General features: G+C 38.2%; 1 protein-coding gene across 10 annotated transcripts in view; it reads left to right on the forward strand.

The window, feature by feature from the left end:
* The window catches only part of LOC115586524 (suppressor of tumorigenicity 7 protein homolog), a 61598-nt gene that overhangs the window by 41528 nt on the left and 7925 nt on the right, over nt 1-12145 (forward strand). For 8 of the 10 annotated variants that reach the window (XM_030425650.1, XM_030425653.1, XM_030425651.1 and 5 more), the window contains 8 exons: nt 322-481; nt 4819-4873; nt 5544-5659; nt 5780-5855; nt 8567-8721; nt 8947-9044; nt 9385-9514; nt 10794-10866. In XM_030425650.1, the coding sequence (XP_030281510.1) occupies nt 322-481; nt 4819-4873; nt 5544-5659; nt 5780-5855; nt 8567-8721; nt 8947-9044; nt 9385-9514; nt 10794-10866 (863 nt within the window). The remainder of the gene's footprint in view (nt 1-321; nt 482-4818; nt 4874-5543; nt 5660-5779; nt 5856-8566; nt 8722-8946; nt 9045-9384; nt 9515-10793; nt 10867-12145) is intronic. The other 2 variants (XM_030425655.1, XM_030425654.1) reach the window with 1 other exon arrangement.

Genomic DNA, 12145 nt, shown 5'->3' on the forward strand with positions numbered 1-12145 from the left:
TGATTAGCTGGTAAACATTGAAAGTGGCTGGAACTTTTAGGTCTACTACCTTTGTTTAATAGACTTACTGGTCTGCAGTACTTTTGTAAAGACTGAAATAAAATGCTGGTTTAAGAGTAGAGCTAATGCAGATGTTCTACTCAAAATGTTTTACTCATAATATTGATATCGTCATTGGGCCTGGAAATGATATATTAGTTAAGAGAAATGTTAATTATGATTTTTTGAACTCAGTCAATCCTTTCTGTGGCCTTCGTGGAATAAGTGTCATATTAACTTAAAAAAAAAAAAAATCTCTTTCTGTCTCTGTTTCTCTCTCAGATATTTGAGTGGTGGTATTTCAGGAAATACGGGACCTCCTTCATAGAGCAGGTGTCTGTGAGCCACCTGCGCCCCCTGCTGGGCGGTGTGGACAGCAGCTCCCCCAGCAACCCCAACACCAGTAATGGGGAGGCCGATTCCAATCGACAAAGTGTGTCCGGTAAGAGCTGATGGGTGGAATATCCTGCATAGACATAAGAGCACCTTATAATGCTCTGTGACGCATCAGTGGAAAATGCAAGGCAGTCCTTGATTTTGAGAGCACTACCCTGGCAACAGATCAGAAACAAAGCTCTGCTTTGTTATTAGACATCATAGTCAAGTAAATATTAGTAAAAACATGTAAAGACGGCTTCAGTGTACAGGAGGTGGGCCAATTGATTGTAAAGTTTGTCTCCATAAGATCAAGAAAATGTTGATGGGGGTTTGCAACACTAAGAATTGTGCCAGGAAAAATGTTTCAATGCTGTTGTTTTACCTTGATATCTGTGCACTATGTAGTTTTTGGTACCATAGATTAGGTAATGATACAAATGTAGAAATAGCTATTTGATATATTGTCATAACTAAATAACAGAGCCGTCCTCAGAGTGGATGAAGGTCCCCAATTTTTAAGCTCTAAAGGTCGCTTACTTTGAAGGATCCATTGAATGAAAAACAGAGTCAAAACATGTGAAATTGTCTTGTCATTTATGGAGAGTTTGTTTATTCAGATTCTTCACTCATAAACATCAACAGTGAAGATTTTCACGTACGCAAATCTACGTAGTGCACCATTAACCTTTTCTGTTATAGTTTGTCATCGTAATAATGGTCAACAAATATGGCGCAAATGTCGCAACACAAACACAAGAACAACATAAACAGAAAAATGTATCCCTTAAATGTTAATGTTAATCATGGCTCTTGTGATGGTCATCATCATCACCACCAGCTATTTATTTAACTGCTGCAAAGGGCTGACTTTGAGTCCCTGCTCACTTCAGCTTTTCCACTCTAGTTCTCATTTCTTTGCAGGCTGCTGTTGCAGTAATACAGAGCCCTTTAGTTTGGTTCTGCTATGTTAACCTCAAAAAGGAGAATTAAATAGCCAAGATGTTGTAAAATGTCAAAGCAATTTTTCTTCTGTACTGATATAAGATCCCACTGCTCTGCTGAATGCGAGGAAAGCATTGATTTTAATGTGGCGTTTTGGTAGAGGCTTTGTATAGATCTGCTACCAAAATACTTTTAGGACTGCAGAAGTAGACGACTATTAAAACTGAAATGCAACACAGAGACATCGTTGAATTGATAATGTCATCCTTTGACACTTTGTGGAGTTGGTACATTGACACTTAACTAGAGACTGTTTATTTGAGATGCTGCTTCAAGATGAGTTTTATGTTATTGTGTAACTTCCAGCTGTGAATCAGTAAATACATCTTTCACGGAGTGTTGCTACAGGATTTGTCTCTTGATGACACTTCCCCTGGCTCCTTTAATACAACTTTACAAACACTGCAAAATCTATTGTAGTATTTTCATTATCAGACACAGTCTCAAACATACTTGCAGCCTTTTTGCTGCATAGTAGGTGTATATATATTCCTGCACATGCAGTATTAGTACATGGTTATGTACAGCCTGTACTTTAACTGAATTGCATAACCTTTTGAAATGATTTACTGGATCAACAGTTGCAAAAACCAAAATTCCTTTATAACTGTTTGTAGAAGTGCAATGATTAGTTGATTAATTGATTTGTCGATCGGATTAAAATTAGGCTAACTATATCTATAATGGATTAATTGTTTTGTTCAAGTTGTCAAGCAAAAGTGTCAAATATTTGCGTATTCTGCTTATGCATCCAGGACCGTAGCTACTGCTATGTTGTCAGCCATGCAGCTAGCCAGGCTACTAGATGAGTTCTGGCATTCACACCATGAGAACAGGAGATTTAGACCACTGGAAGAAAGTTTTTTTTTAGGCAGTGGTTAGCTGCTTAACATGCTATCTTAAGTGGATATCTCCATAACTCAATACATGGTTATTTCTGCACAATTTTTGGATTGAATTCAATGATATTCTTACATGTCGCACATTTTATCAGGAAATTAGTCAGCATACTTATTGATCATATTTAGTGGCAGCCCTAACTGTGTGGTAAATACTGTTTTTTGGATTCTGATGCCATTTCCATCCCCAAAACAAGAAATAAGAGAAAATCAAGTACAGAAAAGCAATAGCACAATGTCCATGTTTTGTCTTTTCTGTTTTAAAGAGGATTTTCTACACACTCAGTGCCATACTTGGCATGTTGAGTTACACAGTGAATCAGACCTCCAGCCCTGACAGTGCACTTGTTGAACTACAGTCAAAAAAATTCAAGTATCTTCAGCAACGTTCTCCACGGTGGCTCTGTGAGCTCTGCTTAGTGGCCTCTTGGCTTCTGTTCTCCATCAGTGAGGCTTTGATCATAGTTAATCCTTTGAATGTGTATTTGCCCCCCATGGAAATTCAGTCATTTCAAATGAGGAAATATCTTAGTGCTGAATAATTCTTTTAGTTCCAGTGTGGGTGATAAAAGAAAACATTTATTCTACATATACATCTATAATTTAGCACACATTAAATGCCTCCACCTGCTCATGTCTAACCTCGACTGATCAGTATCATATCCACATGTTGGTTCAGAAGGATCCTGTTGTCGAAGCCTTCACGGAGGCATGATGCAGCCGGATTTTGTTTTCAGCCAAACAACTTTGACTTAAGTAGGATTATGTGAGCTATTAAATCAACAAGCCATGATCGAGAGAAGAAAGGCAGTCTAATTATTTGGACTGTGCTAATCCTCAGTTTTCTGGCTAATAATCTTCTCTGTGTAAATCCCTCCATTGAAATCAGAGTTGCGGGGTGTAACACATTATTTGTCTTTGTTACAACAGAAGTCACTTGATTGAAAAGTCTGGCTCTGCACTTGAAATAAATTTTTTTTTATTACAGAATGAATTCAGTAGGTGTTTGTCGGCTGAATAGATTGTGACGTGGTTTCAAATGTCTTGAAGATTCTTCACTTTTAGTGGTGGGCTTAAGTGGCTTTAGTGGCTTTTCTACCTTGTAGAGTAAACATGGTTTAGCCTTGGAATGATATTGACAAGGGTAGCAGCGGTATACTCCGCAAAACAGATGGTTATCATACTGTGTACACTTGCTTATCCAAGTTATTAAATTCTGCCATATTAAGGTTTAAGAATATACATATGTATAACAAGTTCTATCAAGATTCATGTCTGTAGGACATTATATTTTGTGAAAGCAGTGATGTATAAACAAAAAACACTTCTGTTCTCATTCCTTCAAGGGTCATTGTAACTGATTTAAAGCATGAAGTTTACCTAAAAATTTAAATCCAGTCATTAGCTACTCCCGCTTCTACATTTCTTGAACTTCACAGCAAAACAACATTGCTGCATTCTCCTGAACAAGTTACGTAGATGATGACTTGTTTTAAAAAAGTAGAAAAAAAAATGAAAAAATAAAACACAAAATGCCTCCATATAGCTCATCCAGCGTAATTCCAAGATCCCAGATCCCAAACTAATTGGAAGAGATGTTGTTTACACCCTTTTTGAATCTGAAATCTTCACTGTAGCTGTTTTTTTTATCATGTAAGATTTATATTTATGGGATTTCGGACTGTTGGTCGACAAAACAAGCAGCACAGAGATGTCGCCTTCAGCTCTACATGGACTCTTTGAATTATTTTGTGACATTTTATAGATGAAACATTTAATAAAGTGATACAAACATTATGAAAAAGAAAATTATTGTGTGACAACACTAATAGTCACGTTAATTGTATAAAGCAGCAGTTTAGTATTGCGCTACTTTATAGATTGATGACTGGAGAGGGACAGATTTAAAAAAAGAACGATTGATTGAATGATTGATTCTGACCTGTGAACTCTAAAACATCCTGCATCCACAGTGAATCTGGATTGTGTCCACCTTCCTGCTTCAGGTTGTAAAAACTCTCCACCCTTCATACATAACACAAGGTTTCTGTTAGAAAAATCCCCTCAAGCCAAAGCTGCTAACAGTGCCTTTGTGCCTCATGATGAATTAACTGATTTTGATTTGTGTATTTACCAGAAGTTTCCTGTCTGCTATGAAACTTGAACTATGAAACAGGTCCAAGAGTAGTTTTGGTATCAACATTTCATAGCTCCGTATTATAAAATCCTACATTTATCTTTTCAGTGCTCTTAGCCAAAACAAAGGCTCTCGACTGTTTTCTGGGAGCTTCTGCAGAAGCATGTTTGGTCACTGAGGACTTTGAAGGCCTTTTCCCTGTCAGCCGTGCTCTCAGACAGGTCGATGTGCCAGTCATGGGGCTGCAGGCTGGATGGCAGAATGCACAGTCGAGCCCTTTGAAGTGCGCAGAGGAGGCTCAGTGTCGACTTTACCCTTGACACTCATCATCAGTGTTGTTCTCTTTCTGTCTCCCTCCCGCAGAATGTAAAGTATGGAGAAATCCGCTGAATTTATTTCGTGGAGCCGAATATAATCGGTGAGTGACGGCAGCTACATGACTCTGTCTAGGGCTTCAGGAACACTTCTCTTCTCTCTTCTCTTTTGTTTGTGTTCCTAATCAGTGTCAAGTTTGCTCCTCTGCCTTTTTTACCATCTTATTTGTATTTATTGGGCTATTTCTTTTTCTCTCGTCACTTTCTTCCACCTTACATTCTGTCATCTGTTTGGCATTTCCCCCTCAGTTACAGTACATTTATTTTCTGTCTTGTTTCATTTAGTTTTTTCCTCAGACCCCCCCCCCAGTCTTTCATTCCTCTTTGAGATTATTTTTTCTTGTCATCAGTTTCTATTTTCAGTCACTCCTCCTTTATTCTCTCTTTGATGTGTCCGCCTGCTGTTTCTTCCATTGAGTCATCCTCCTCTTATATATTTCTCGTGTTCTAATTATCCTGTCGTTTTCTCTACTTATCAACCCACATGCTGAGCTCTCTGGCTCTTAACTTCAGCCAACCCAAGTCAAGTACAATTCCCATTAAGTCAGCGCATCCCATGACTTATTTACAGTCATCTGAACCACTTCCCACATCTTACTTATACCTCATTCCCTCTTTTGCCCGTCACTGCGATACTATAATTCTTCACATCATCCTGTGTTTGAACACTTAGTCGGTTTCTAATTATGAATGTGTCTCTGTGCTGGTGTTCAGGTATACGTGGGTAACAGGTCGAGAGCCGCTGACATACTACGATATGAACCTGTCAGCACAAGACCATCAAACCTTCTTTACCTGCGACTCAGACCATCTCCGGCCTGCAGATGCAAGTAAGTAAACGCTCACTCATGCATTTACAGTACATGCATCTGGGTGTATGTGCACAGGTGGTAATGTGACTCCTTGGACTTATTAAAGATTTTTGTTCTTGTGTGCTTGTTTGGTGGCAGTTATGCAGAAGGCATGGAGAGAGAGGAATCCACAGGCTCGCATCTCTGCAGCACATGAAGCTCTGGAGCTCGAAGAGTGAGTCCGCTTTCTCTTCATCTTCCTCTCTTTGATCCCATTCACACCTGGTATTAAAGTTTGATCCGTATGAGGACATGCTATCCTGATAAGGAAAAATGCTAAACTAAACTAAAATGTTAAAGTTGCAGTCTGCACGTTTTCTGCTTTAATGTTTTTCATCATGAAGTAAATGTTGATTACTTAGTGTAATGACACCATCTGCGCTTATATTGGTTCCCTGTATACTTGCTTTCACTGAGCAAATTTGTCTGCCAGTGGGAACAAAATCTCCCGAGAAAATGAGGGCTGACTGGTGATGTCAGGCTGGCAGCTTGGCACCATTTCTGTTGGTTTTCATGTATACATTATAACCTAAATGAATGAATAAACTTTTGTCCTGTGTTTTGGGAGGTGATGCTCTGAGGAATGATACAGTTGTCGTTGCAACAGCGGCACCAACAGTAATACCATTTTAAAATACTAACATTTACACACTTTAATGCAAGGTATAAATGAATCATGATCTGACATGTCTGACCAAATCTGGAGGTGATCTGAATCAGACTGTGTTTGGGATCTTACCTGGGTCTAAATGAGCCAGTACAGCATGCTGGCATTTGTACACAACATACATTAATGCAGATATTTGTGTATAGCTTACATAAAATATCGATTGTCCAAATTTAGAGAGCAACAAGTGAAAATGCAGAAAGAGACACACCTCTAGTTAAGGATAATACATCTATTCCATGCAATGAAGGCACCAAATAATGCAAGAAAAAAACACTTTTTAAACACTTTTTACGAAAACAAAGGAATTACTAACCTATTATATTTGCCAAATTTACAAGAGGTGACAAATAATTAAGAGTATGTGGTAGCAAACGTTCAATTTATACATTTTCACAAAACACTTTGATTTTATTGATTTGCAGCCAACTCAAATTACATAGAAGAATGCAGAAACAGATTGTCTATTATCAGGATAGTGTGTCTATTTACAGATCTCATTTAAAAAAAACAGGTGTAAATGGGATTTGATATGACTATTTCACAAGTGTCTGCTTCGAGATAAGCAGTGTGGATGAAAGTACAGTAATATGAATATGTCTGTCAAATCGTCTGTGCTAATAATGGTGATTATTAATCATAATGTTGATATTCAGTAAAACAATCAGCCATTCCTTGGAGTATATGACATGTAAAATTGGAAATTCAGAAACAATGTTCTTGTCACAATGATTGAAAATGCTCCATAAATATTTAATTTTCCTGTTATAAACTTTTATTCATCCAGAAAACACAGATTGATTTTTGTCCTCATTTTCCACCTGTGACCTGCTTTATATTCATGAAGTTCAATAAAATCATTTATCACTGACCAGCAGAGGAGAAATGTGTTTAAATGGGAACTTGTTCGAGGGCACAGCAGCAGGTTTTTTGCCATTTTAATCCAGTTTTACTCAGCCAGATCCTCTCTGCTGATTGTCCCAAACCAGGTCGTCTTTAGGTCTCAAGCTGTCATGATAATTGGTCAAACTGGTACATATTTGTTGGGATTTTGACAAGACATGGAGGGAAGGTACATCACTCATTGGCACTCTGGTCTAATATCAAAGACACAATGAAATGGCTTATTATTTTCTTTCTATGTTGTTTTTTGTTTTGTTTGCGACCCTTTCAAATCGAGTAATGTCTTTAGCTGACCGCTCGTCAGAGTCTTTGACTTTAATTTGGATGTGAGCAGTTTAATAGAAGAAGGATTTCTTCTAAGATTCTTGGATTCAAGGGGTTGTTCAGCATCTGGAGAGGCAAAGGTATTAACAGTAAAAAGCAAAAACTTGAAAGTTGGGGGAAAATAAAAATAATTTTATATTAAATGTAAATATTTTACTATCTCTTATTGCAAACTTAATCTCACGTTTGCAATTACACTTTCTAATACCTGTTTTCAAATCTTTGTTTAAAATTATAAAATTCAAGCAGAATTGAGTCATACCCATTATTTTATTCCATAATCCCAAACAGACTTGCAACTAACACTAATTTTAGATTATGTCTTCCAATTAATCAGTTAGTTGTTTGGTCTATAAAATGCCAGAAAATGGTGGAAAATGTTAAACATTGTTTCTCCAAAGCCCAAGATGACGTCCTCAAATGTCTTGTCAACAATCCATGTTCAGTTTACTGTCATAAAGGAGGAAAGGAACGCTGGAAGCTGGAATACTTTAACAGAAGTAAACAGTGGGGGTTTTTTTAGGTCAGCAGATTTCAGTGCGATACGAATTGAAAAATTAGAAACCAGTTTATGCTGGTGGGAGTGATGATGTATCGCATCTGGGTATCTGCGTCATTCATAGGAGAAGCAACTTAACGCGTTTTCATGGCAGTTTATGGGTATTTTTAGGAGCATGTGTGACTGCAAAGGCTGTGCAGAGGAACTGTGGCAGCGTTGTGTGTCCCTCTCAGCTCTTATCAAGGCCTTGACAGCAGATTGACTCAGATGACTGCCTTGATCAGTAATCTGTCACATGCTGCTCTCAAATACATGAGGCATAAAAGCTGTTTTATAGCACCGAGACACCACGCTGTGTAGACAAACAAGGCACACAGTGTACTGAGTTTGTGAAAATCCATGTGACGTTAGTCCTTGTAAGTAGTAGTATTAGTAGTAGTTGTAATTTCCTTACTAACAGATCCTTTTACCCTCCTCGTATCTACTCCTGTAGTTGTGCAACAGCATACATTCTGCTGGCAGAGGAAGAAGCTACAACCATCATGGAGGCTGAACGTTTGTTTAAACAGGCGCTAAAAGCTGGAGAGGGCTGCTATCGCCGCAGCCAACAGCTCCAACATCATGGTACACAGTATGAAGCCCAGCACAGTGAGTATAATCCACTCAGGATCAATACTGCTAATAATCAGTAATAATCAATAATATTTATCTGCATATCTCCTTGATGCAAATAGAATTATTTTAAAAATGTCAAATTGCAGCAGGAAAGCTGCTCTTCATTTTATTCTTTAAAGAAATAAATAGCAGTTAGAGATATTAAGGGTTTAAACTGAAATATCTGTGTTACATTGTATGTGTGCATGTCCCCACCAGGAAGAGACACCAACGTATTGGTGTACATAAAGAGAAGACTGGCCATGTGCTCCAGAAAGCTTGGCCGAACACGAGAAGCAGTTAAAATGATGAGAGATGTAAGTACACTGCCAGAACACACACACACACACACACACACACACTCACACTCACACTCACACACACACACACACACACACACACACACACACACACACAGACACACAAAGACACACAGACTGAGAGGAAGTTGTTCTTTGATTTTTGAAGTTTCAGAGGCTCCAGTTTAATCACCAGGGTCTGAAAAAACACACAAAGCCACATGAAAGTTTTCATTTTCAACATTCAATTCAAGGTTTCAAGGTTGAAAGTCTAACTGCATAGTGATGAACCCAAAGCTCTTGTCTGCTGACATGTGTGCATGTGTCGCCCCCTGTCCGGTATTACATGTAACAACAGTTGTGTGTTTTCCAGTTAATGAAGGAGTTCCCTCTCCTCAGTATGTTCAACATCCACGAGAACCTGCTGGAGTCGCTACTAGAGCTCCAGAACTACGCCGACGTCCAGGCCGTTTTGGCCAAATATGACGGTGAGACATGACGAGCCCGCGCCCACACACACCCGCACACTTTTATGTTGTATATTATATTGATATCGTCATACACAACCAAATCCAAAGCTATTTCTACCAGAGCCTCCTCTCACTGCCAATGATTGCAGGGACAAAGTGGTACTTTGCAATTACTTAATGAGTAATTAAACATTAAAGCCACTCTGTTGAGTGATTGTGTGTACATTTATCTCATTAGAATATAAATTGATCCTGGTGCCAGTCTAGTGTTCATTAAAGCAGAAGTTATTGTCCTTTCACCTGAGAAAAACCCAGTTATTAAGTCCCCTACAGCTCCAAAAATCTGAGATGTTTAACTTACAAGTAGAACAGTAATTTCCTTTTGAACATGTACTTAAAGATGAGAGATGCTAAATATTTTATATATTCATATATTAACTTGTAATATTCGAAATGCACTTTTAGTGATTGTGTAGTAATCAGAAACGTAGACTGTCTTTGAAAAGGTGTGTATAAGACTGACATGACACCTGTTTACTTAATATGACGTTAACCAGAACATGAACCCAGCCAACATGACCTGTTTGTGTGAAACTATTTAGCTTCATGTGTTAACATGTCTTTAAATATCCTGAAAACTTTGTCTATCAACTAAAACTGAAACAATTATCATATTACTAAGTCAGTCAACTGGCAGGAAATTAATCAAACTATTTTCATGATAAATTATTTTTTAAGTCATTTTTCAAAATTAAATGCCAAACATTTTCAGTTTTCTGCTTTTACATGTGATAGTAAGTCTTATCTTTGGGTTTTGTACTGTTGGTCAGACACAACAAGCAATTTGAAGACATCACCTTGACTTTGTTTCAGAATTATTGATGTGCATATTTCCAATTTTCTGACTAATCAAAAGTACAGTTGTTATTTGCAGCCCTAATACCAACCCACATGTGGATATACACTGTAGATCCTTCAGGATGTATTATATACAGCAGGTGTCATTACACAAAAACAGTTACATGATCTTTTTGTTCTTTTATCTTAGAGCTGTGTATCATTGAAAAAAGCCAGTTCACACCTAACTGTTAGAGTAAAAAATAAGACTTGATAACAAAACAGCCCCAAAGCTTTGAAACCCAAACTCATCATCTTCACTCACAAACCTCTCCAGGCAGCTGCAGGGTTATTAAACGCAGCCCCCCCGCCCCCTCACAGCTATCACCTGTAATTACAAACTTTTTCTATGTTCACTAAACACCCCCTCCCCTCTCTCTGCTTTGTGTCTCCTCCACAGATATTAGCTTACCCAAATCTGCAACAATATGCTACACAGCAGCTTTGCTCAAAGCCAGGGCGGTATCAGACAAGTGAGTACCTCTTTTCTTCGGTTACAAAGCTCATACGGGCCGGGGGCTCTACATACCTGCTCTGCTATTTAAGAGGTTAAAATAGAGCTGAAAATAGCCCGGGGGACGTGGTTAGTGTGAGCCAGAGAATAGGACTGAACCATGGTGTAGTAACTGTGGGTTAGCAGTGATTGTGCTCTTTGGTACAGGGCTGCCCTCCGGGTGGATCAGTATTGTGAGAAGTGAGTGTTTCTGTACATGTACAGTTATACTGGTGGTGCACAGATAAAAGCAAAGAAAGAGACAGTTTTTTTATTCCTATGTGCCCATTTAGTATACGTGCAACCCTGATTCCAATAAAGCTGGGACGCTGTAAAACATAAATTATACAGAATGTATTTATTTGCTAATCCCTTTTGACATATACTCAACTGAAAACAGCGCAAAGAAAATATATTTAATGTTTTACTGCATCAACGTCCTTGATTTGGTTTTAAAGCTCTTCTTTTACGTGCCCTTTCTGTTCATTAAATCCATAGAGTGCTACAGGAATAAGTTTTACACCTGGAAATAAGTAACCATTTTTCTTCTGGTTAACTTGTATGGAATTGTGGGTAAATAGCTGAAACAAGCTTTAGAGATTTTTATGCTTTGTGCTATGACATACAAACACTTGTTAATTAAAAAGCGTGTACGTGTCTTTAGAAAGGAGGATGCTACAACGTCATGGATGCTAACACTCTAATGAGACACAGAGGTGCATCAACTCAGTAGTCTGTCTTTACAGGCCAACTTTAGCTGCAAACTATTCTCACTCTTACTTTCTAACTTATAGATTGATCATGTTTGATCCAAATGTGTATATTGTAGTGTAGTAGGCAATTTGGTGGTGGTAACATTGAAGTCATCTAACTACAAAGTACATCGTTTATAGCCTAACGTTAGCTTTTTACTTCCTGCAGTTTTAATTTATGCTTCAAAAACTATAAAAGTGGTGCTCATCTGTGAGGATTATCCTGCTGAACAAAACACTTAGGTGTCAAAACCTTGGGTTTGCCGTGGAGGTTATTTTCTACAATAATCCAAAATCCAATTCAAAAATTAATTTGGCTTTTTGTCCAGGATAACAGGACGGTGCTAACTACTCATCCCTGCAGCACTCTATTATCTTACACACACACAAAAAAATACACACTAAAGCAAACAAAAACAGCGCACTGTTGGTGATGTACTGGAGTCTGCTCCTGCTCTTTCCCTCACATGCATGTTAATCTAAGTGTGCTCAAGTGTTCCCTCACTT

Source organism: Sparus aurata, chromosome 8 (genome assembly GCF_900880675.1).
Source record: "Sparus aurata chromosome 8, fSpaAur1.1, whole genome shotgun sequence".
Classification (NCBI taxonomy): domain Eukaryota; kingdom Metazoa; phylum Chordata; class Actinopteri; order Spariformes; family Sparidae; genus Sparus; species Sparus aurata.